The 26922-nt window shown below is 43.0% G+C and overlaps 1 protein-coding gene across 2 annotated transcripts in view; it reads right to left on the reverse strand.

Moving 5' to 3' along the window:
• The window catches only part of ANKRD6 (ankyrin repeat domain 6), a 208847-nt gene that overhangs the window by 69546 nt on the left and 112379 nt on the right, over positions 1 to 26922 (reverse strand). For both annotated transcript variants that reach the window (XM_061206782.1, XM_061206780.1), the window contains exon 2: positions 6844 to 7107. In XM_061206782.1, the coding sequence (XP_061062765.1) occupies positions 6844 to 6963 (120 nt within the window). In that variant the 5' untranslated portion in view covers positions 6964 to 7107. The remainder of the gene's footprint in view (positions 1 to 6843; positions 7108 to 26922) is intronic.

Consider the following 26922-nt stretch of genomic DNA (forward strand, 5'->3'; position numbering starts at 1 on the left):
GAGTAGCCCAGATCAAACTGGAACAGAAGGATGGATGACTCCAGAAGGGATATCTCCAGGAAAAGAATAAAACTGGTAAATACATGATAGGCTTAACCATGGAAATTACACTAAGAACTGGTTTGGTTTTGTTTTTTCCCGGCCACGCTGCACGGCTTGCAGGATCTCAGTTCCCTGACCAGGGATTGAACCTGGACCATGGCAGTGAAAGCCCGGAATCCTAACCACTAGGCCACCAGGGAACTCCCCCTAAGAACTGTTTTACAGAGTTGAAAGGTAGAGGAAACATCTAACTGTAAGTTTGAATAAAACTAAACAAATTTAAAAATCAAGGCAATGATCAAGTTCAGGAAAAGCAGCAAGTTACACAAACAATGGAAATGTAATGATAGTACAATTATTGGCTCACCAGTGATGAGCATTTATATAATCACACTAATTATGGATCTGCTCCAAAATTGTGATATAACTAGATAGGGAGAAATGTGGGAGAGAAAGGGGCAATAGATTGTGTCTAAAATTGATTAGTCTCTCCTGTGCGCTCATTCTCAGGAAGGCATTCGAGCTGTGCTATTCAATATGGTAGCCAATAAATGACATATGGTAGATTATTGATGAAGATAACAAAATAAGTTTTATAAGATTTTTTCATAAAGAAGATATTTTATTATGTTTGGTTTGACAGTATACTATATAAAAAATCCAAGGTATCTATGAAATTTTTTTTTAACATCTTTACTGGAGTATAACTGCTTTACAATGGTGTTAGTTTCTGCTTTATAACAAAGGGAATCAGCTATACATATACATATATCCCCATATCTCCTCACTCTTGCATCTCCCTCCCACCCTCCCTACCCCATCCTTCTAAGTGGTCACAAAGCACGGAGCTGATCTCCCTGTGCTATGTGGCTGCTTCCTACAAGCTATCTATTTTACATTTGGTGGTGTATATATGTCCATGCCACTCTCTCACTTTGTCCCAGCTTACCCTTCCCCCTCCCTGTGTCCTCAAGTCCATTCTCTACGTCTGCGTCTTTATTCCTGTCCTGCCCCTAGGTTCTTTAGAACCTTTTTTTTTTTTTTAGATTCCATATATATGTGTTAACATACAGTATTTGTTTTTCTCTTTCTGACTTACTTCACTCTGTATGACAGACTCTAGGTCCATCCATCTCACTACAAATAACTGTTTCGTTTCTTTTTATGGCTGAGTAATATTCCATTGTATATATGTGCCACATCCTCTTTATCCATTCATCTGTAGATGGACACTTAGGTTGCTTCCATGACCTGGCTATTGTAAATAGTGCTGCAATGAACATTGTGGTACATGACTCTTTTTGAATTATGGTTTTCTCCAGGTATATGCCCAGTAGTGGGATTGCTGGGTCATATGGTAATTCTATTTTTAGTTTTTTAAGGAACGTCCATACTGTTCTCCATAGTGGCTGTATCAATTTACATCCTCACCAACAGAGCAAGAGGGTTCCCTTTTCTCCACACCCTCTCCAGCATTTACTGTTTGTAGATTTTTTGGTGATGGCCATTCTGACTGGTGTGAGGTGATACCTCATTGTAGTTTTGATTTGCATTTCTCTAATGATTAGTGATGTTGAGCATCCTTTCACGTGTTTGTTGGCAATCTGTATATCTTCTTTGGAGAAATGTCTATTTAGGTCTTCTGCCCATTTTTGGGTTCGGTTGTTTGTTTTTTTGATATTGAGCTGCATGAGCTGCTTGTAAATTGAAATTATTAACCAATTAAAAAATGTAATAAATTTGAAAGTTCACATGATGCAAGTGAATATTAAATACCTAAAATTAAGCTTGGTATTATGTTTATAAATGTGTTTTAATATAATTAAACAAATTAAATGTAACTTCAACTTGTGGAGCCTTAAAAAAAAAACAAACAATATGGTAGTCCAGCCACACATGGCATTTAAACTTAATTAATTAAAATTAAATTTAAAATTCAGTTCCTCAGTCATCCTAGCCACATTTCAAGTACAGCCAACCCTTGAACAACATGAGGGTTAATGGTGCCAACCCTCCACGCTGTCAAAAATCCGAGTATACCTGATATTCATATTCCCAGGTCCTCCATACCCATGGTTCCTCAGTATCTGCGGATGCAAATCTGCAGATTCAACAAACCACCGACCACATGGTACTATAGTATCCACTATTGAAAAAAATCTACGTATAAGTGGACCCACGCAGTTCAAACTCTTATCGTTCAACTGTACTCAGCCACGTGTTGCTACTCTGTTTAGACGGCACAGATATTGAACGTTTCACCATCACAGAAAGTTCTCTCAGACAGCACTGTACTAGCGGGTGTACCACAACAAAACAAAGGAGAAAGACACTGGGGCCCAGAAAATACGAAGTCAACATATATAAAAGCGGCAAGGGGAATCCCTAGGGTAAGAGTAAAGGCAGATCCTCAAGGACAGCCGCCAGAGGCTGAGAGCCTCCAGTGCAGACTGAAGCAGGGGAAGGGGCTCCAGGGGACAGCTCTTCAAGGAGAATCATTGGAGAGACCACCGAATATTCTGCACATCCAGAGATTACACAGCTGGGGACGATTAGTGACAGTAAGAGAAAAAACTAAAGAAACAAATATAAGATGATTATTGACATCAGGGTAAACAAATTATTGCAAGAAAGTTAATGTTATGATAGTACATACCACAGGGCTCAGCTATAACTGGCATAAATTGGTTAAAATGTGTAAAAATGAAATGCTGAGGTCATTGTTATGAAAGTATGTGTGAGAGGGCAGGAGAGGGAAAGAAAGCTAAATCTTAAATCATTGGTTTTCATATTGTTAAACGGATAATACCAAAAATAGAAAAAAATCAAGATTTAGCAGTATCAGGATATCTTTATGGATGTAAGCACTAAAAGAATCTACCAAAAGAGTTGAAAGTTGCCTACGGAGAATCAAAAATGGAAGGCAAACATAGTAAAAATATTTGATGCTTTAACTTATGGGTATGTGCAACATAAAAATTAAAATAATACCTTAATTGTTTTTAAATTAAAAATTAAACTGATTAATCAAATTAGTAGTATTTGCATATTCATTAGAAATATGAAAATAAATGCCAGGAAAAAAAAAATCTGAAAAATTTAGAAGTTTTTTCTTCAGGGGAGCAGATTGGAGTTTTTGTTAAAAGCCTTCTTTTTTTTTTTTTTTTTTAAAATATTCATTCATTTATTTATTTGGCTGCGCCAGGTCTTAGTTGCAGCATGTGGGATCTAGTTCCCTGACCAGGGATCGAACCCAGGCCCCCTGCACTGGAGCGCCGAGTCCCAACCACTGGACCACCAGGGAAGTCCCTGTTAAAAGCCTTCTTAACAGTATTTGAACTTATACTTTTAAAGCTTCTATGTGCATGCTTTACTTTGATAATTATTAAAAAGCAAGTGATGTAAAAAAAAAAAAAGACAATAACAAGCATTGGTGAGGACATAGAGAGACTGGAAGCTTCATACATTGCTGTTGGGAATGTAAAATGGTAGATACTCTGGAATATAGCTTGGCAGTTCCTTAAAATGTTAAACATAGATTTACCATGTGACCCAGCAATTCCACTCCAAGGTGTCTACCCAAGAGAAATGAGAACAAATATGTTCACAGCAGCATTATTCATAATAGTTCTAAACCAGAAACAACCCCAAATGTCCATCAACTGATGACTGGATAAACAAAATGTGGTGTATATATATAGTGGGATAATATTCTGCAATAAAAGAAAATGCATGCTACAACACAGATGAACCTTGAAAACAGTAGGCTAAATGAAAATACCCAGACACAAAAGACCACATAATGTATGATTCCATTTATATAAAATGTCCATAAAAGGGAAATTTGTAGAAACAGAAAATAGATCAATGGTTGCCAGGAGCTGGGGATGGGAACGGGGAATGAGAGCTAAGAAGTATGGAGTTTCTTACTGGGATTCTAAAATTAGAAATGTACTAAAACTAGAACATGGTGTTGGTTGCACAACTCTGTAAATACATTAAAAATTATCAAATTTCAGGGACTTCCCTGGTGTTTCAGTGGTTAAGACTCCACGCTCCCAATGCAGGGGGCCTGGGTTCGATCCCTGGTCAGGGAACTAGATGCCGCACGCCGCAACTAAGACCTGGCGGAGCCAAATAAATAAATAAATAAATACTTTTAAAAAATTATCAAATTTCACACTTAAAATGGGTAAACTTTTTTGGCATGTAAGTTATACCTCAATAAAGCTGTTTTTTAAAAAGCAAATGATACTGTTTAAAAAAGAGAACTTTCAGACTATGAGCTAAGTGCTTTAATAAGTTATTATTATAACAATTCTGAAAGGTTGGTATTATTATCCCCATTTTACAGATAAGGCAACTGAGGCTCAAAGAAGTTAAGCAACTTGCACAATTAGCAAACATAGCAAAGTTAAAATGTGTGCACATGTGCCCTAACTACAGAGTTCCTGTACTTTCTCCCATGTGTGACTGCCTGGGTCCTGAAGAGCTGTGGGTAGATCATGCCAAGGCCTGAGTCAAGGTTCCCTTCACCCTGGATTCCATACAACCTAGTCACCACCTAGGTCAGAGTGCTGTTAGGCTAATGGGTGAACTTTGAGTAGCCAAAGACTTTCAGTCTCTCTAGAGACCAGCATTGTGATACTGTGACTTACAATAAGAAATATAGGGCTTCCCTGGTAGCGCAGTGGTTAAGAATTCGCCTGCCAATACAGGAGACACGGGTTCAAGCCCTGGTCCAGGAAGATCCCGCATGCCGTGGAGCAACTAAGCCCGTGTGCCACAACTACTGAGCCTGCGCTCTAGAGCCCACGTGCCACAACTACTGAAGCCCGTGCGCCTAGAGCCCGTACTCTGCAACAAGAGAAGCCACCGCAATGAGAAGCCCGCGCACCACAATGAAGAGTAGCCCCTGCTCGCCGCAACTAGAGAAAGCCCGTGGGCTGCAACAAAGACCCAACGCGGCCAAAAATAAAATAAATAAAAAATAAATTAATTAAAAAAAAAAAGAAATATAGATTTGCTCTTAATCTCCGTTCCTGGCTCACAGCTCCTTGGAATTTCCTGAGTGATAAGAGCAATGGGAGCATCTTTTGTTAAAATAGTTGGTCTTCTGTCATCAGTTCCTGAAATAGCTCCAGAGCCATAAAGGTGAAAGGAGTGTGTTATTCATAATAAACTCCTTTCAACCACACCTGAGGTTATATTAATAAGATAACTTATGGAAAGCCCTAAGGATGGAGGGCTGGTTGCCAGGGGAACCAACAGTGATTACAGGTTGGAACTTTCAGTCACACTTCCCTGACCTCCAGGGAGGGGAGAGAGGCTGGAGGTTGAATCAATCACCAATGGCCAATGATTTAGTTAATAGTGTCTATGTAATGAAGCCTCCATAAAAACCCAGAGGACAGGGTTCAGGGAACTTCTGGGTTGGTGAACACACAGAGGTGCTGGGAGGGTGGTGCGCTCAGAGGCATGGAAGCTCAGCCTCCTTTCCCCATACCTTGCCCTCTGCATCTCTTCCATCTGCCTGTTCCTAAGTTATATCCTTTTATAATAAACTGGTAATCTGGTAAGTAAAATGTTTTCCTGAGTTCTGTGAGCTGCTTTAGCCAATTAATTCAACCCAAGGAGTGAGTTGTGGGAACCTCTGATTTATAGCCAGTCAGTCAGAAGCACAGGTGACAATCTGGACTTGTGACTGGTGTCTGAAGCAGTCTTATGGGACTGAGCCCTTAGCCTGTGAGATCTGATGCTATCTCCAGACAGATACTGCCAGAATTGAGTTAACTGCTTGGTGGTGCTGGAAAAAGCACACAGCAGAAGCAGGAAATACAGAGACTGCACGTGACTAACTAAAAATGTGAGCTGGCCAATCTTTGCCATAGGAGGTCAGAGGTCCACAGACGTTACTATTTGAAAATGAAACTTCGCCTCTCTCCATGGCTCTCTCTGGGGTGGCCTGGAGTGGGGGGCTCTGGAGTCGTAACTGGGTCCAAGCTGCAGTTTTGCCACTCAGCAGCTGGGGGCCCCTTGAGCAAATTACTTCAATCTTTCTGTGCCTCAGTTTCCTCATCTCTAAAGTGAGGATGAAAAGAGAACCTCTTCTAGAGGCCTGTAAAGTGCTTAGAGCAATACTAAGTGTTTGCCATCAGCATTACTTCGTCTATGTATTTGCACTTGTCACCTAACTGGGCAGAGCCTGCCTTACCTCAGTTTTGCTATAAAACTGCCCTTGGGCCTGTGCATTCTCTCGTCTACCATAGTGTCATCTGTTGGTGAGGGGTCAGCAATGCCCTCCAAAGCTTGCCACACATTCTCACTGACCCACGTGAAATCAGCCTAAAGCGGTCATGGGGAGGCATCTGGTCCAAGCCCATCGCTGTCCAGATGGGAGCAGTGAGGTCTGCATGGCGGCTGGGCTGCCCCGTCCACAGGCCTCTCAAGGGAGCCTAACGTGATTCTCGCACAAACACTTTACCCAGTAAGTTTTTGTGCCCCAACTTCTCCAGAGAGATCTCTTGTCCATCTGGCTAAAGAAGTAGGTGAGAAAAATCCACACTGCGATTTTAAAGAGGGTCAAATGCTAATTACGAGTGACTCCATTTGAAAGATAGCAACGAAAGCATTTTTAATCCTTCTTCTTTCTCCCCAAACCTCCAGCACTGGAAAAAAAAACCCACAAAACAAAACCAACCAGTTCTTTGAAAACTGAACCAAACACAACAGTTTTACGGACAATGCTTAAGAGGTAGGCTGTTCCCCAGGGAATGGCTGAAGTGTTTATTCTCTTGTTACCTTGGTAACCGCTACCTTGGCACCCTTGTTGATGAGCTGAACCACATTCTCCGCCTGGCCTTTGTATGCAGCTATGAGCAGGCGTTCTGAAAGCGCGGCGACCGCATCCTGCTGGCTCATGAATTAGGAGAGAAAGACGTTTTCCGGGAAGTGGTAGACAAGTTCCTTTGGCTAAACGCGATGCCACGGGCCCAGGCAGGCACCCTCGGGTAAAGACGTTCCGATCATTGGAAGGTGCCTTCATCACTATGCCATCTTTGGGACCTAGGGGTTACAGAACAAAGCTGCCATCAGCACCACTCAGCACCCAGGACAGGCCACACCTCTCCTCCCTGGTTTTAGGGCATCTGCTGATTGCTCACTGCAGGGGAGGGGAGCTGGGGGAGACAGGATAGGCGGGAAGCACCCTCTGCAGAGCAAATGCTGAATTTGCACGTGGAAGGCGGAGAGTATACGGAACCACCCCGCTCCCATCCCCACCCCCGCAGACTCCAGACCACGGCGAGGTCTGCTCTGCATCTCCCACCCAGGTAGCAGTGGCCTGACACAATCCCATGAATGTAGCCTGGTTTCCAGGCCCACCCTCGGTAGGAAACTACACTATGTAGGACCACAGAGGGCCCTCTGGACCGCGTTTTGTGGGCCCACCACGGCTAACATGCTTATTCCCCTGTCCGGTTAGGTGCCTGTGGACCACACCCCACAGAGACCCTGAGGAGGGGGCCACATCCATGGGGCTTTCTCCCAGCATTTCTCTTCCTTCATCCTTTTCCCATTGTAAATGGTGCAGGTTCCAGAATTCTGCAACAGATAGAGAGCTGGGAGCAGGCCCGGACCATCTCCTAGCCAATAACTGCTGGAACAACCCATCTTGGGAACAAAACTGATGCTACAAACAGTTACTCTAGGCAGGGGCTTAACAAGAGGGAAGTAAGTGGGCAATTCAAACCGGCGACAGGATGCTAAGCCCCGGCTCAGAGCAGTGGTCTGGGGGTAGTAACTAGCAGTAAACTCAAGCCCTCTTTCCACCAAATGGCCAAATGTATAGAATTTTAAAGACTGACTCTTCCCAGCAGCCCTGGACCACCATTAGAGCAAACCAAAGCCACTGGTATTATGCCAAAGGTGAAGGGTTTTGGGGGCCAAAGAAGGAAAGCTTAAGAACCTGACCTATTCCTATTAGGACAGCAAGGCAATGTGGGCCTCTTTTTGTTTTAAAATGTACTTACAGGCTTCCCTGGTGGCGCAGCGGTTGAGAATCTGCCTTCCAATGCAGGGGACACGGGTTCGAGCCCTGGTCTGGGAAGATCCCACATGCCGCGGAGCAACTGGGCCCGTGAGCCACAACTACTGAGCCTGTGCGTCTGGAGCCTGTGCTCCGCAACAAGAGAGGCCGCTATAGTGAGAGGCCCGCGCACCGCGATGAAGAGTGGCCCACCCGCTCGCCACAACTAGAGAAAGCCCTCACACAGAAACGAAGACCCAACACAGCCAAAAATAAATTAAAAAAAAAAAAAAAGTACTTACTAAAAATACCAATATATGCAGATGGAAAGAAAATGCTGTACCACAAGGAATCCCAGGCCCTACCACACATTCTAATTATGAGGGACCAGAAGATACAGACGTCCTTTACAGCGGTTTCCAGGCAAACCCCATGCTCCTTTCAATCTGTAAAGAGTAAGGCACTGGCTGTGATGTGACTGAGAAAGGGCTGGTCGGTACCTGCTCTGACTCTGCATCACCGTGACATCCAGGTGGCTCGTGTCACCAGCAGCTCCGGGCAGCTGGGGTTAAACGTTCATGTATAAAACAGACAGAACAACAGGACTGTGGTAGGGACTAAGGATGGTATTTTATTAGGTGAAAGTATTGGCCAAATGTGAGTAGTGTAACTTCTAAAAGGTCATTCTTATCCCTGCTCAGCTTGCAAATGATCAAATTTTCTCACTGTCGTCCATCTGTTGCCCAAAATGTGGATAAAGAAGAGCAAGGAAAGGGACTTCCCTGGCGGTCCAGTGGTTAGGACTGCACGCTTTCACTGTCGAGGGCATAGGTTCAATCCCTGGTCGGGGAACTAAGATCCCACAAGCCACACAGCACAGCCAAAAAAAAAAAAAAGATAGCAAGGAAAGAGACACGAGGAACCCTCACAAACCCACCCTGCTCTGATCACCAGCCTCATCAGAAGTGCAACAAACCTGGAGAAGGTACAAGCAGGGGACCCCTCCCGCAGCCATGGTCAGAGATCGCTGGGATGCGCCCCAAATCTTTGTTGAACAAATGCGCCAATGAAAGAATAAAGTTGAGACTCAAAACAGAGAGAAATGGAGCTGGAAAAGCCTTTGTAAATTCCCAGGGTCGCACTGAAAGAATGTAGTTTGGGCTTTGTGTTTCCCAGAATGTTCCACTGTTTGGGAGTGGTTTGTTTTCGTAAACACAGGATACACCGTCTCTCTTTATTCAGGTAACCTGCGGCACCTTCAAACCAATTACCCTGAGTTTCTGATCTGTCTGCCCCAATCCTGCGAAAGCACTCCAGGCCCAAATGGCCGGAAAACGCAGAAAATTAGCCCTGGCTTCCTAAATGCTCTCCCTCCCGCAGCCACATTCTTCTGCACTCACTCATTTGTTATTTGTTATTTCCCAAACCTTTCCTGCAACGGGCATTTGAGTGTCTCAAGTACAATGGCCCGCTTCATACAACATTATCATCATGGCTAAAATTTCATGATTTCACTCCACAGCTTAACTCCTGGGGATAGAGATCTGCTTGCTGCAACCCCAGGGCAGCCCATCAGCCGAGGTCAAGAGCTCCAGACCAGCAGTGCTGTCCGGCCTCCCCAGCAATGGAAGCACGGGTTCACCGGCCTGTCTACACTGACAGTCGCTCCCCTCCCTCCCTCCCATCCCATGCCATAAATTCAGCCTCGGGGACACTGAGACAAAAGCCAAGGTGCACTGATTGCCATGGTTGCCAGCTACTGAGATAGCCCGTAATTACCTTTGGTAAACAGCCCTTTACAAGCCCAGCACACATTACTATTCCTTTTTTTTTTTTTTAAAGAGACAGAAACACTACATTTGTGAGAAAATGTTGGCGAAGCAGAAATGTCAGCGTTTTGGTTTTTCTTTTTTTTAAATTTCAATGGCAGCTACTTAAGAATAAAATGCTCCCCACCCCTTCCACTAAAGCCAGTGCACAGCCCACCCGAGGCAGAGAGCGGCCTGCAGGATAGGCTCACCCCCGTGAGATTCTGGATACCTCACCACCACCAGAGTTGCCCAGAAAACTGCCTGCAAAATCAGGAAAAGAATCCCAGGTTTCCAGTTCCTAGTCTGCTGCTAGCACCATCGCTGTGTGCTTGGGTATCTCAAGTTCATGCTCAATTTAAATCCAGTAGCCTCACTAGTAGGACCTCCAGTATTCGCCTTCATTTTCATTTACACACGGCAGAGGGGGGCGGAGGGAGGGATCAAAGTGGCTGAGTCTTCTTTTCTGCCTCCTTTCTTTCTTTTTTTTTGGCCCTGCCTTGCAGCATGTGGGATCTTAGTTCCCCAACCCGGGATCAAACCAAAACTGAGATCAAACCCATGCCGCCTGCAATGGAAGCACGGAGTCTTAACCACTGGACCGCCAGGGAAGTCCCTCTGCCTCCTTTCTGACTTCCACCTTGGGATGGGGTGCAGGGCCCAGTGCACGTTCCTTTCCACCTCTCTCGTGATCACTGCCCTAAATCTTTGTATACTTACCTCCCACCTAGAACAATGATCCCCATCCTTTTGCAGTGAGGGGATACATGGCTTCTCATCTGATACCTCTGAACTGACAAATCAAACCAGGTGGAAGGAAGTGGGCTGGGGAGAGGAATAAAGAGGATGTTGGACCCCCAACAGTGAGTGGGGAGGGGAGAGGAATAGACAGGGATGGTGACCAGTCTGCAATTAAGGAGTTAAACTTCACTGCCAACCTGTTGGGTACCCAGGCTGCAAGCAGCTCCGTTCCCTCATTAAATCTGAGCTTCCGCTTCCAAATAGATCACCTATCATTCAAGACACTTCCCCTTGCTGGCGGTGAGGAATTTCTGCCCCAGGTCTATCAATCACATCCCTCTTTGTCACTTTCACAGCATTTTTCACAGGAGAAAAACCTTAAAATGCAAACAAGCTGCGAGTTCTTTAAGCAGAAATGAAATAAACGCATGATCATAAATACGCAATGAGCATCATGAATCTAGAAAGGGATTTAGCTTCCTAAGAAAGATTTCCCCCTCCTTCCTCCCAGCCCACTGCCCCATTTTCATTGCTCTCCAATTCGCCAGTGCTTTTGTCTCTCATCACAAATGCCAGAGGACCAAACAACTGCTTGGTCTGTGATGCGATCGGTTTTCTTTTTATAGTGAAAGGTCTATGAGGTTTTCTTGAAGATTTACAACAAAGTCCCCTGGTACCGGTATCCCAAAGCCACTGCATTCAGTCTCCTAACAGGCAAAATATTCTAGAAGAAACCTGCAAACAAAAGTCCCAGCCAGGCATTACGCACAGCCCACCCAGAGACAGTCCACAGGCACCCAGGAGCCAGTGGTTAGGGAGGACCATCAGTTACAATAACTCGCTTTGCTCCTGCTGGCCCAAACCCTGTGTTGAGAGATTGTACTCACATCTGGGGGTCTGTCCTCCCCATTCTACATCGTGTTCTGTTGCTGGAAAACTGCGGTCAGTTCTTTCCTGGAGAGATCATTAGCTTCCTAGGGCTGTTACGCCTAAGGGTCTGCAGTGATTTACATTACAGTGCTTGCTGCCTTTTCCCCTTGAGCTTCCTCTGCCAGTACTGGCCAGATCACATCTAAAAGCTTAGTAAGACATCCACTCAGCTTGCAATGTTTGGTGGCTTCCTAGTCTGCCTGGCACAGAAGTCTTGGGTCTTCAGACTTTGTTGGACTGCTCCCTCCTGCCAGCAGAGGACCTGTAACACTGCTCTGATCAGAGTCAGGGAATGATTCACAGATGGGCGGAGTGCTTTTCAATGATGCTCCGACGACAGAGAAACGAAGTTTGTATTCTTTCAGCAGTAATACGGGGAGATGAATGCACGTGTTGTAAGGGACGGAGGATGCAGGAAGGGTCAAAATCTGTAATGAACTGCCTTTGTGACAACAGTTATGGAAACGCCCGTTTTGTGGAAACAGCGGAGACCCAGACACTCCCCGCCCCCCTTGGGCAGAGAGTTCTAGCACAGTGACCGCAGCAGCAAGGAGACTAGGGCCTGGTTGAGAAGCCATTCCCCGTGTTTGTGAACCCATAGTCTTCCTCAAAAATCCTCCTCTGAACAGAGTCTCTGCAGGAAAGGGGGAAGGGAGGAAACAGGGAGCTTTTTCAAGTGCTGTCAATGGCCCTCCACATTGCAGGTGTGTCCTCCAGACCACTTGTTGAAGCAACAGAAAGCCAACTTCCCAACTGGAGTAATCATAGAAAGGAAGACGGTTTTGGTTTTGACTTGAACCGATATTACTATTTTCCCCCTCATTTCTAAAGCAAGAATTGTTGGTCCTGGAGAGGGGAAAAGAACACTGTTAACATGAACCCTCCAAGCGCCATCCCTGCCCAAAACCTTGCTTCCATTACCCTAAGGGTAGCAGCTCCTATGGGCAAGGGGCTGGGATTCTGCTTTGGCCAGTGTTCGCCTTACACCAAGGGCAGGAGAATAGCCAGGGACCGGGGCTGGTGCGCTGCAGAGAGAATGAATTCCCCTGGGGAGACAAAATGCCAGTAGAATGATAATCCTAGTTTTAATGCACGACCCTCATACTAGTTTATCCAGAAGTGATCACTGCTGGGATACTGCAACCACCACTGGAGGACCAGTGAGGTTAGAATATAGATGAATGTGACCCGCTCCCTACTTTGAAGAAACTCATCATCTGGCCCTGATCAGCCTTGACCAGGGCCCAAAAGGCCAGATGCCAGATGAGAACTGTACACCAAATGCGACAAAAGTATAAAGCAAGGAGTGGTTAATTTTCTCAGAGCTTCTGAGACATTTCCTTCTTCTGAGAAAACGGGCTCCCCAGATAGGGACCCTCAACACAATACTATCATGAGGATAGAACAACACTGGTTGCTCACAGAGTCTCGTGTTCACAAGTGCTATCTGCAAAAGTCAGGGGCAGAGAGGCACCGCTTGAGCAAGCCCACCATGGCAAAGGAACATGTATGCTTATTTCCTGAGGATGTCTCAAGTACAGTAACTATTCTCTTCTGAGTCTGACACTTAGAGGATCTTTGAAACAATCACCTCTGCAGGAGGCATGGAGAGGCTGTTGCAGTGAAAGTTGAGTGACATCTGGATACTATTCAGTAAACCTATGACATACCCTACCATCAGGAAAAGCTGCTAACAAATGTAAAAATAATATATCGGAGGTATAAGGACACATCATTGAATACACATATGACTGACAGGAGGCTTGTGATGTAGAAACCTTCCCTTTTTACATGGGGCAATAATTACTTTTCGGTTGTCTGGCACTGCTAGATCACCAGAGCCTCCAAGTTGGGGGCCAGGCACTTACATCACATAGCAAATGACCCGAAATCCAGACCAAGAGTCATCCTCTGCTGCCCCATCTCTCCCTAGACAAGATGAGGCTGAATTGTGTCCCCCAAAATTCATGTATTGAAGCCCTAACCCTTAGTGTGACTGTATTTGGAAACAGGGCCTTTAGGAGGTAATTAAGGTAAAACGAGGTTCTAAGGGTGGGGCCCTGATCTGATAGGGTTAGTGTCCTTATAAGGAGAGACACCAAAGAGCCCCCCTGCTCATTCTCTTCCCCAGCCCCCTCTTTTCACACCTGCACCCTTACCTCCGAGCCACGTTCACAGGAAAGGCCATGTGAGGACATAGCGAGAAAGTGGCCATCTGCAAGCCAAGAAGAGAATCCTTATCAGAAACCAAACTCTGCTGGACCTTGATCCGGGGCTTCCAGCCTTCAGAACTGTGAGAAAATAAATTCCTGCCATTGAAACCACCCAGTCTACGGTATCTTGTTATGGCAGCCCTGGTGACCAAGACCCAAGCTTCCCTCACAGTGTAATTTGCTGGCATGAGCTCAAGGTTGGTCTTCCTGGTTACACTGAACTCCTTGAGGGCAGGAACCCTATTTTGTTTATCTTGTATCTCCAGTGCCTGGCATAGTTCCCAGAACATACTTAGCCTTTAATGTCTGTTCAGTGGATGCTAGAAAATCTAATAATCAATTGCTTTTTCTAATCATTAATTGGTCTTCAGGAGTCTGTAGATCCCATAAGAAATAGAGAAGATACGAGCCCAGTCAACTAGGCTTTTTCCTTTCCTCAAAGTTAAAGCAGGCTATGGCTGCAGAACCTTCAAGAGATAACAAATGGGGGATTTTTTCATTCTTCCCTTTCACTTCCTCCCCAAAATTGAGGACGATCCCAGCTCCTGGGATCAGAAGAATTACTGATCTCAAGTCCATCAGCACCCAAGCACTGGACAGCACCACAGTCGCCCCTGGAATTTTCCTTTCACTATCCTTAACTTCTGTTGGGTAAAACCACAAATGCTAAATATAAACCTAAACAAGCAATACCAAATGACAATAAAACCAATCCCCAGAGAGTAGCCCACCTGCCATGTATCCATATCTCATCTCCTACCCACTCCTTCAATCTGCTTTGATCTGGCTTCTTTCTGCCCCTAATTTTCCTACTAAACCGTTGCTGATGCTGTGGTTGTTGATTCTGTGGTGTATTAAGCATTTATTGAAGAGATGGGCACAAAGAACTATGGAAATTGGGTGAGAGAGCTTTCTTGCTTGGTGTGCTGGGGTGAAAGCAGGTCAGGAATGTTCTTACAGAGAAGGTCACATTTGAGCTGGGTCTTGGAGGACTGGAGGATTTTGCTAGATAGAGAAGTGGGGGAGGACGTAGGCAGAGGAAACAGCAAGAGCAAAGGCAAAGTAGTCTGGAAGGGTAGGAAAGAGGAGCAAAGAGACTTTTGCAGCTGGAGCTTATAATACGTGGGCAAAGACCAGAGATGATGTTGCAAAGTCAGGCTGCGGAAAAATTTTCACATCATGCCAAAGACATTGGACTGTATCTTGCACTTGTGATGGGGAATCCTAAATGTTGGTAAGAAGAGAGACTAGTCAGGTTTGTGTACTACTTGGAACTCAAACACACAGAATTGGATTAGTCATAATTATGGGTTCATGCTACACTTTCAAGATTGTATGTACACAGCTTTCTCTTCCTTCCTTCCTTTACTTCTTCTTTTATTCCTTCCTTTCTTCTATCCTTCTTTCTTTTTATTTTAATTAATAGACTTTATTTTTTTATAAATTTATTTATTTAAAAAATTTTTTTAAATTTATTTTTGGCTGCGTTGGGTCTTCGTTGCTGTGCGCGGGCTTTCTCTAGTTGCAGCGAGCAGGGGCTACTCTTTGTGGCAGTGTGTGGGCCTCTCATTGTGGTTGCTTCTCTTCTTGCAGAGCACGGGCTCTACATGTGCGGGCTTCAGTAGTTGTGGCTTGTGGGCTCTAGAGCGCAGGCTCAGTAGTTGGGGTGCATGGGCTTAGTTGCTCTGCGGCATGTGGGATCTTCCCGGACCCGGGCTTGAACCCGTGTCCTCTGCACTGGCAGGCAGATTCTTAACCACTGTGCCACCAAGGAAGCCCTAGACTTTATTTTTTAGAGCAGTTTTAGGTTTACAGAAAAATTGAGCAGAAAGTATAAAGAGGTTCCTTATACCTCTTCACCCATACTCCCACCCTCACACCCAACATAGTGTCCCCTATTATTAACATCTTGTTTTAGTGTGATACATTTGCTGTAACTGATGAGTCAATATAGATACATTACCATTAACTAGAGCCCATGGTCTGCATACGGTTCACTCTGTGTTGTACAGTTCCTTGGCTCTGCACAAATGTATAATGGCATGTATCTATCACTATAGTATCATACGCAATAGCTTCACTGGCATAATGCTCCACCCATTCATCCCTTCCTCTCCCCCAACCCCTGACAACCACAGATCGTTTTACTGTCTCTAAAGTTTTGCCTTTTCCAGAATGTTATATAGTTGGAGTCATACAATATGTTGCCTTTCCAGGCTGGCTTTTTTCACTTAGTAAAATGCATTTAAGATTCCTCCATGTCTTTTCATGGCTTGATAGCTCATTTTTTTTTTAGTGCTGAATAACGTTCCATTGTATGGACGTATCAGAGTTTATCTATTCACCTATTAAAAGACATGTTGGAGATTGGTTCAAGATGGCAGAGTAGAAGGACGTGCTCTCACTCCCTCTTGTGAGAGCACCAGAATCACAACTAACTGCTTAACAATCATCGACAGGAAGACACTGGAACTCACCAAAACAGATACCCCACATCCACAAACAAAGGAGAAGCCACAATGAGACGGTAGGAGGGGCGCAATCACAATAATATCAAATCCCATAACTGCTGGGTGGGTGACTCACAAACTGGAGAACACTTATACCACAGAAGTCCACCCACTGGAGTGACGGTTCTGAGCCCCATGTCAGGCTTCCCAACCTGGGCGTCCGGCAACGGGAGGAGGAATTACTAGAAAATCAGATTTTGAAGGCTAGCAGGATTTGATTGCAGGACTTTGACAGGACTGGGGGCAAGAGAGACTCCACTCTTGGAGGGCACACACAAAGTAGTGTGCACATCAGGACCCAGGGGGAAGGAGAGTGACCCCATAGGAGACTGAACCAGACCTACCTGCCAGTGTTGGAGGGTCTCCTGCAGAGGCGGGGGGTGGCTGTGTCTCACCATGAGGACAAGGACACTGGCAGCAGAAGTTCTGGGAAGTACTCCTTGGCGTGAGCCCTCCCAGAGTCCGCCATTAGCCCCACCAAAGAGCCCGGGTAGGCTCCAGTGTTGGGTCGCCTCAGGCCAAACAACCAACAGGGAGGGAACCCAGCCCCACCCATCAGCAGACAAGTGGATTAAAGTTTTACTGAGCTCTGCCCACCAGAGCAACACCCAGCTCTACCCACCACCAGTCCCTCCCATCAGGAAACTTGCACAAGCCTCTTAGATAGCCTTATCCACCAGAGGGCAGACAGCAGAAGCAAGAAGAACTACAATTCTGCAGCCTGTGGAACGAAAACCACATTCATAGAAAGATAGACAAGATGAAAAGGCAGAGGGCTATGTACCAGACGAAGGAACAAGATAAAACCCCAGAAAAACACCTAAATGAAGTGGAGATAGGCAACCTTCCAGAAAAAGAATTCAGAATAATGATAGTGAAGATGATCCAGGACATCGGAAAAAGAATGGAGGCAAAGTTCGAGAAGATGCAAGAAATGTTTAACAAAGACCTAGAAGAATTAAAGAACAAACAAACAGATGAACAATACAATAACTGAAATGAAAAATACACTAGAAGGAATCAACAGCAGAATAACAGAGGCAGAAGAACGGATAAGTGACCTGGAAGACAGAATGGTGGAATTCACTGCTGCGGAACAGAATAAAGAAAAAAGAATGAAAAGAAATGAAGAAAGACTAAGAGACCTCTGGGAAAACATTAAATGCAACAATATTCGCATTATAGGGGTCCCAGAAGGAGAGAAGAGAGAGAAAGGACCCAAGAAAATATTTGAAGAGATTATAGTCAAAAACTTCCCTAACACGGGAAAGGAAATAGCCACCCAAGTCCAGGAAGTGCGAGAGTCCCATACAGGATAAACCCAAGGAGAAACATGCTGAGACACATAGTAATGAAATTGGCAGAAATTAAAGACAAAACAAATATTGAAAGCAGCAAGGGAAAAATGACAAATAACATACAAGGGAACTTGCATAAGGTTAACAGCTGATTTCTCAGCAGAAACTCTACAAGCCTGAAGGGAGTGGCATGACATATTTAAAGTGATGAAAGGGAAGAACCTACAACCAAGATTACTCTACCCAGCAAGGATCTCATTCAGATTCGATGGAGAAATCAAAAGCTTTACACACAAGCAAAAGCTAAGAGAATTCAGCACCACCAAACCAGCTCTACAACAAATGCTAAAGGATCTTCTCTAAGTGGGAAACACAAGAGAAGAAAAGGACCTAAAAAAACAAACCCAAAACAATTAAGAAAATGGTAATAGGAACATACATATCGATAATTACCTTAAACGTGAATGGATTAAATGCTCCAACCAAAAGACACAGGCTCGCTGAATGGATACAAAAACAAGACCCATATATATGCTGTCTACAAGAGACCCACTTCAGACATAGGGACACATACAGACTGAAAGTGAGGGGATGAAAAAAGATATTCCGTGCAAATGGAAATCAAAAGAAAGCTGGAGTAGCAATACTCATATCAGATAAAATAGACTTTAAAATAAAGAATGTTACAAGAGACAAGGAAGGACACTACATAATGATCAAGGGATCAATCCAAGAAGAAGATATAACAATTATAAATATATTTGCACCCAACATAGGAGCACCTCAATACATAAGGCAACTGCTAAGAGGTATAAAAAAGGAAATCGACGGTATCACAATAATAGTGGGGGACTTCACTTCACTTACACCAATGGACAGATCATCCAAACAGAAAATTAATAAGAAAACACAATCTTTAAATGACACAATAGAGAGATAGATTTAATTGATATTTATAGGACATTCCATCCAAAGACAGCAGATTACACTTTCTTCTCAAGTGCGCACAGAACATTCTCCAGGATAGATCGCATCTTGGGTCACAAATCAAGCCTCAGTAAATTTATGAAAATTGAAATCATATCAAGCATCTTTTCTGACCACAACGCTATGAGATTAGAAATGAATTACCGGGAAAAAAAACGTAAAAAACACAAACACATGGAGGCTAAACAATAGGTTACTAAATAACCAAGAGATCACTGAAGAAATCAAAGAGGAAATCAAAAAATACCTAGAGACAAATGACAATGAAAACATGATGATCCAAAACCTATGGGAAGCAGCAAAAGCAGTTCTAAGAGGGAAGTTTATAGCAATACAAGCCTACCTCAAAAAACAAGAAAAATCGCAAATAAACAATCTAACCTTACACCTAAAGGAACTAGAGAAAGAAGAACAAACAAAACCCAAAATTAGCAGACGGAAAGCAATCATAAAGATCAGAGCAGAAATAAATGAAATAGAAACAAAGAAAACAATAGCAAAGATCAATAAATCTAAAAGCTGGTTCTTTGAGAAGATGAACAAAATTGATAAACCATTAGCCAGCTTTATCAAGGAAAAGAGGGAGAGGACTCAAATCAATAAAATTAGAAATGAAAAAGAAGTTACAACAGACACCGCAGAAATACAAAGCATCCTATGAGACTACTACAAGCAACTCTATGCCAATAAAATGGACAACCGGCAAGAAATGGACAAATTCTTAGAAAGCTATAACCTTCCAAGACTGAACCAGGAAGAAATAGAAAATATGAACAGACCAACCACAAGTAATGAAATTGAAACTGTGATTAAAAATCTTCCAACAAACAAAAGTCCAGGACCAGATGGCTTCACAGGCGAATTCTATCAAACATTTAGAGAAGAGCTAACACCCATCCTTCTCAAACTCTTCCAAAAAATTGCAGAGGAAGGAACACTCCCAAACTCATTCTATGAGGCCACCATCACCCTGATACCAAAACCAGCAGAGACACTACAAAAAAAGAAAATTACAGACCAATATCACTCATGAATATAGATGCAAAAATCCTCAACAAAATACTAGCAAACAGGATCCAACAACACATTAAAAGGATCATACACCATGATCAAGTGGGATTTATCCCAGGGTTGCAAGGATTCTCCAATATATGCAAATCAATCAATGTGATACACCATATTAACAAACTGAAGAAGAAAAACCATATGATCATCTCAATAGATGCAGAAAAAGCTTTTCACAAAATTCAACACCCATTTATGATAAAAACTCTCCAGAAAGTGGGCATAGAGGGAACCTACCTCAACATAACAAAGGCCATATATGACAAACCCACAGCAAACATCATTCTCAATGGTGAAAAACTGAAAGCATTTCCTCTAAGACCAGAAAGAAGACAAGGATGTCCACTCTCACTACTATTATTCAACATAGTTTTGGAAGTCCTAGCCATGGCAATCAGAGAAGAAAAAGAAATAAAAGGAATCCAAATTGGAAAAGAAGAAGTAAAACTGTCACTGTTTGCAGATGACATGATACTATACATAGAGAATCCTAAAGATGCCACCAGAAAACTACTAGAGTTAATCAATGAATTTGGTAAAGTTGCAGGATACAAAATTCATGCACAGAAATCTCTTGCATTCCTATACACTAATGATGAAAAATCTGAAAGAGAAATTAAGGAAACACTCCCATTTACCACTGCAACAAAAAGAATAAAATACCTAGGAATAAACCTATCTAGGGAGACAAAAGACCTGTATGCAGAAAACTATAAGACACTGATGAAAGGAATTAAAGATGATACAAACAGATGGAGAGATATACCACATTCTTGGATTGGAAGAATCAATATTGTGAAAATGACTATATTACCCAAAGCAATCTACAGATTCAATGCAATCCCTATCAAATTACCAATGGCAGTTTTTACAGAACTAGAACAAAAAATCTTAAAATTTGTATGGAGACACAAAACACCCCGAATAGCCAAAGCGTTCTCGAGGGAAAAAAATGGAGCTGGAGGAATCAGACTCCCTGACTTCAGACTATACTACAAAGCTACGGTAATCAAGACAATATGGTACTGGCACAAAAATAGAAATATAGATCAATGGAACAGGATAGAAAGCCCAGAGATAAACCCACACACCTATGGTCAACTAATCTATGACAAAGGAGGCAAGGATATACAATGGAGAAAAGACAGCCTCTTAAATAAGTGGTGCTGGGAAAACTGGACAGCTACATGTAAAAGAATGAAATTAGAACACTCCCTAACACCATACACAAAAATAAACTCAAAATGGATTAGAGACCTAAATGCAAGACCAGACACGATTAAACTCTTAGAGGAAAACATAGGAAGAACACTCTTTGACGTAAATCACAGCAAGATCTTTTTTGATCCACCTCCTAGAGTAATGGAAATAAAAACAAAAATAAACAAATGGGACCTAATGAATCTTAAAAGCTTTTGCAAAGCAAAGGAAACTACAAACAAGATGAAAAGACAATCCTCAGAATGGGAGAAAATATTTGCAAATGAATCAATGGACAAAGGATTAATCTCCAAAATATATAAACAGCTCATGAAGCTCAATATTAAAAAAACAAACAACCCAATCCAAAAGTGGGCAGAAGACCTAAATAGACATTTCTCCAATGAAGACATACAGATGGCCAAGAAGCACATGAAAAGCTGCTCAACATCACTAATTATTAGAGAAATGCAAATCAAAACTACAATGAGGTATCACCTCACACCAATTAGAATGGGCATCATCAGAAAATCTACAAACAACAAATGCTGGAGAGGGTGTGGAGAAAAGGGAACCCTCTTGCACTGTTGGTGGGAATGTAAATTGATACAGCCACTATGGAGAACAATATGGAGGTTCCTTAAAAAACTAAAAATAGAATTACCATATGACCCAGCAATCCCACTACTGGGCATATACCCAGAGAAAACCGTAATTCAAAAAGACACATGCACCCGAATGTTCATTGCAGCACTATTTACAATAGCCAGGTCATGGAAGGAACCTAAATGCCCATCGACAGACGAATGGATAAAGAAGATGTGGTACATATATAGAATGGAATATTACTCAGCCATAAAAAGGAACGAAATTGGGTCATTTGTAGAGACGTGGATGGATCTAGAGACTGTCATACAGAGTGAAGTAAGTCAGAAAGAGAAAAACAAATATCATATATTAACGCATGTATGTGGAACCTAGAAAAATGGTACAGATGAGCCGGTTTGCAGGGCAGAAGTTGAGACACAGATGTAGAGAACAGACATATGGACACCAAGGGGGGAAAACTGCGGTGGGGTGGGGATAGTGGTGTGCTGAATTGGGCAATTGGGATTGACATGTATACACTGATGTGTATAAAATTGATGACTAATAAGAACCTGCAGTATAAACAAACAAACAAAACAACTAATACTAAACTTTCATTGGGTTATTTGTATGGAAATATGTTAATATAAATGTTTCAGACATTACATGAAATTTCTAAAAATCTTATATGTTCTGGTATAATGTTATAAGTCATAATCCTAGTTATTACTTTAAAATGTATATCTCAGAAATAACTAATTTTCTTGTCAACTGCATTATTATGAACTTTCATCAAATCTTTAACCGTGGTCATTTTTAAGTCTTTTGTCATTTACAGACAGTTCTGGGTGTACTCTGATGCTTTTGTAAATATGTTCCTATAAAAGGGTTTCATCTTCAGGAAATTCATGGAAAAGACTCTTGACAAGTACAGGTTTCTGGTACCTGACTGTACTGCTGAACTGAATGAATAAGCATTTTCAGAACTCTAATGCAAAACTGATGAGCTCATAAAAGTGCTAACAAAAGATCAAGATGAAAAAAAAAAAATTAATTACATGGGACTGAGTGAACTGATGAGGATGAGTATAATTTTTGTGACTTTCTGGTTGAATTTAAAAAAAGAAAAAATCCCACAAGAACTCAGAGGCAAAGAATATACAAATCAATTTTCACTGCAAAGTAAAGGAGCTGTTACAGTGGAGGATTACTGGACTGAATGTCAATATTATGACATAGTATGAGTGTGTTTCATGTTTGGTAATTGCAATCATTGTTGCTTTTGCTGTGGTCATCCATGTACAATGCTTGGTGTCAGTCTATTTATCTCTTGTAAAAATAAAATACAGTGTGTGTAAAAAAAAAAAAAAAAAAAAAAAGAAGCACATGAAAAGCTGCTCAACATCACTAATTATTAGAGAAATGCAAATCAAAACTACAATGAGGTATCACCTCACACCAGTTAGAATGGGCATCATCAGAAAATCTACAAACAACAAATGCTGGAGAGGGTGTGGAGAAAAGGGAACCCTCTTGCACTGTTGGTGCGAGTGTAAATTGATACAGCCACTATGGAGAACAGTATGCAGGTTACTTAAAAAACTGAAAATAGAATTACCATATGACCCAGCAATCCCACTACTGGGCATATACCCAGAGAAAACCGTAATTCAAAAAGACACATGCACCCGAATGTTCATTGCAGCACTATTTACAATAGCCAGGTCATGGAAGGAACCTAAATGTCCATCGACAGACGAATGGATAAAGAAGATGTGGTACATATATAGAATGGAATATTACTCAGCCATAAAAAGGAATGAAATTGGGTCATTTGTAGAGATGTGGATGGATCTAGAGACTGTCATACAGAGTGAAGTAAATCAGAAAGAGAAAAACAAATATCGTATATTAACACATATATGTGGAATCTAGAAAAATGGTACAGATGAACCGGTTTGCAAGGCAGAAACAGAGATACAGATGTAGAGAACAAACGTATGGTACCAAGTGGGGAAAGTGGCGGGGGGGCTGGTGGTGTGATGAATTGGGAGATTGGGATTGACATATATACACTAATATGCATAAAATGGATAACTCATAAGTACCTGCTGTATAAAAAAAAAATAAAATAAAATTCAAAATTTCAAATAAATAAATAAATAAAAGACATGTTGGTTGCTTGCAAGTTTTGGCAATTATGAATAAAGCTGCTATAAACATCCATGTGTAAATAAGCCACAGGGATGTAATATACAGCATAAGGAATATCATCGATAATACTGTAATAACTTTGTATGGGGACAGATGGTTTCTAGACTTATCGTGGTGATCATTTCATAATGTATGTAAACGTTGAATCACTGTGCAGTTCACAAAAGTAACACAATATTGTATGTCAACTAGATTTCAATTTAAAAAACCCCACGTGCAGGGCTTCCCTGGTGGTGTAGTGGTTAAGAATCCGCCTGCCAATGCAGGGGACACGGGTTCGAGCCCTGGTCCAGGAAGATCCCACATGCTGCGGAGCAACTAAGCCCGTGAGCCACAACTACTGAGCATGCGCTCTAGAGCCCGCGAGCCACAACTACTGAAACCCGCAGGCCTAAAGCCCGAGCTCCGCAACAAGAGAAGCCACCGCAATGAGAAGCCCGTGCAGCACAACGAAGAGTAGCCCCTGCTCGCCGCTACTAGAGAAAGCCCAGGCGCAGCAACAAAGACCCAATGCAGCCAAAAATAAATAATTTTTTTAAAAAAAAGTAAAAAATACCTTAAAAAAAACACACCCATGTGCAGGTTTTTGAGTGTACATAAGTTTTATCTCATTTGGATAAATACCAAGGAATACAATTGCTGAATCGTATTGTAGGACAATGTGTAGCTTTGTAAGAAACTGCTTTACTGCCTTCCAAAGTGGCTATAACATTTTGCATTGTAACCAGCTGATTTTACATTGACCTAGTTGCCAAACACAATGGTAACCTTCAGTTCTTACCATACATGATTTCTCTGTTGCATTAGGCACTGCTACCATCCCTCCCTCATCACACTTCCTCCTCCTCTGGTTTCCGTGACCCACTCTCTCCTCATGCTCCTACCATCCCTTGGACTATCTCTTTCTCTCATCCAAGGGCTCTTCTTTCACTGGTCCCTTAAATGTTGCAGGTCCCTGAGATTCTATACCATGTTGTTGTCTCTGCTCATTTTCTTCCCTAGAAGATCTCAGTACATACATATCCTCCATACCTGCTGCCCACACACTCCTCTGCTGCCTAGATACGAATTGCTCCAAATCTTCTTTAGCCTCAATCACTCTCTCTAAAACTCCATTTTTTAAACACCCAACCATTTAACAGACATCTTACTCGGATGTCGCCTATCAACATGTTCACAGCCAAGTCACCAATCTTCTTTCTAAACCCGTTCCCTTCCCTGTGTTTCCATCTTGGTGAGGGGCTCCATCTTTCATCTGTCTGCCTCTTTCCCTCATCTGGAACACTCCTCTCCTTCCTCTTATTCTCCTTTCCCCACCTCCACATTCAATAATTTACCAAATCCTCCTGATTTGAGACAGTAAAACATAGAGATTTAAAATGCAAGCTCTGATGGGACTTCCCTGGTGGTCCAGTGGTAAAGAATCCGCCTTATAATGCAGGGAATGCAGGTTCGATCCCTGGTCAGAGAACTAAGATCCCACATGCCGCAGGGCAACTAAGCCCGCCGGCCACAACTACTGAGCTCACACGCCTCAACTAGAGCCCACATGCCGCAAACTACAGAGCCCACGCACTCTGGATCCTGTGCGCCACAACTAGAAAGAGAAAACCCACATGCCGCAACTAGAGAGAAGCCCGCGCACCACAACGAAGAGCCCACATGCCTCAAAGAAGATCCCCCGTGTGCCGCAGCTAAGACCTGAGGCAGCCAAAACTAAAAATAAAATAAATAAAAATAATAAAAAAATCTTTAAAAAAATAATAAATAAAATAAAATGCAAGCTCTGAAGTCAGATTGCCCGGGCTCAAATCCCAGCTCTGCCACTTAACACGGGCAAATTTCCTAATGACTCTAAGCCTGCTTCCTCATGTGTAAAACAGAGAGAATAACAACTCCTACCTCACTGGATTGTTGCAAAGATTGAATGAGATAATACACAGGCTATACAAGCCTAGCAGGTAGAAAGTGCTCAGTAAATATTAAGCACGGTTGTATGGTTACTGCTTAAACGTTCCTTGATCTGTTCTCTCTTCTCTAGCTGCACTGCCACTGCCTTCGTTCAGGCTGTCAGCATTCCTTACCTGAACTTTTGCAGTGGTCTCCAACTGGACACTGAATATGTTTCCTGAAATTCTTCTAAACTTAGAGTTGGGATGAGAGAGGTGACGTAGGTTTCAGCTTGCATCATAGAATCTGCCTCTGCAGATGAGTTTTTGCCTAGGAAACGGTAGAAGCCAAGGCCAGACTAATGTTCAGGATTCAGATGGTGAGTGTACATTGGCCTGAAATGTATCTTCAATAAAAGACAACTTTGTAGAGGTCAACACAACCTGGCCAGACAGAGAGCTGCTGGGATTTCTTAAAGTTGACTCTCAGGAAAGACAGCCGTTGAGCCAACAGTGGTTAAATTCTCTCTCTTCTTAGAGACCACTGAGCCAGTAACAGGTAAGTTCCCCCTTCTGATATGTCAGTGTTAGAAGAAAGGGAGTCATGAGAAACGGCCTTCTCCTCCAGCTTGTTTCAAGATGGCAAAGCTAGAGCACAGACAGCCGAGCTACAATGCAGGAGGGGCCATCAACACCATGCCTATCTGCCAGGTGGTGGTTTGCTGGGGGGCGGCACCTGGGCCTTTGGTACCGATTATTTTGCCTTTGTCTGTGGACCTCTTTTCCTCTGTGCTTCTTAACAAAGAGCGTTTCATGTGAATGGACCATCCAGGGGGCTTGGAGGCTCTGTTCATAGGACTGAAGTTTGCATGTAGAAGCCGTTCTGCCATGTTGGTCTCCATGCCTCAGTTCCCTCCCCTACCTCAGTGTATGTGATCACTGATATCAGAATGCTCTTTGCACAGCACAAATGTGATAGTGTTTTTCCTCTGCCTATAACCCTCAATGACTCACATTCCCCCAGCACAAAGTCCAGCAATACACAAACCCACGCATGGTCTGATCTCAGCTCATCCCCACCACCTCTTCTTCTGATACCCCATCTGCCCACCCATCCTGCACCCTCGCTTGGCCACAAGGGTGCTCAGGACACCTTGGAAGCACCATCCTGTCATTTTTGCTTAGAATGATCTTTAGATCTTTTCCAAACTCCTTCTATTCCTTCCAACCTGATTCAAGGTGTCCTTCTCCAATGCTGTTCCACCCTCCAGGTACCCAAGGCCAAAATCCCAGGTACCCTGAAATGAAATCCCAGCTCAGCCAGTTATTTTGGGCAATGTACTTAATGAATCTAAGCTCCTGTCCTTGTGTATAAAACAGGAAGAACAACAGTTTTTACCCACTGGGTTGC

This window comes from Eubalaena glacialis, chromosome 12 (genome assembly GCF_028564815.1).
Source record: "Eubalaena glacialis isolate mEubGla1 chromosome 12, mEubGla1.1.hap2.+ XY, whole genome shotgun sequence".
Classification (NCBI taxonomy): Eukaryota; Metazoa; Chordata; class Mammalia; order Artiodactyla; family Balaenidae; genus Eubalaena; species Eubalaena glacialis.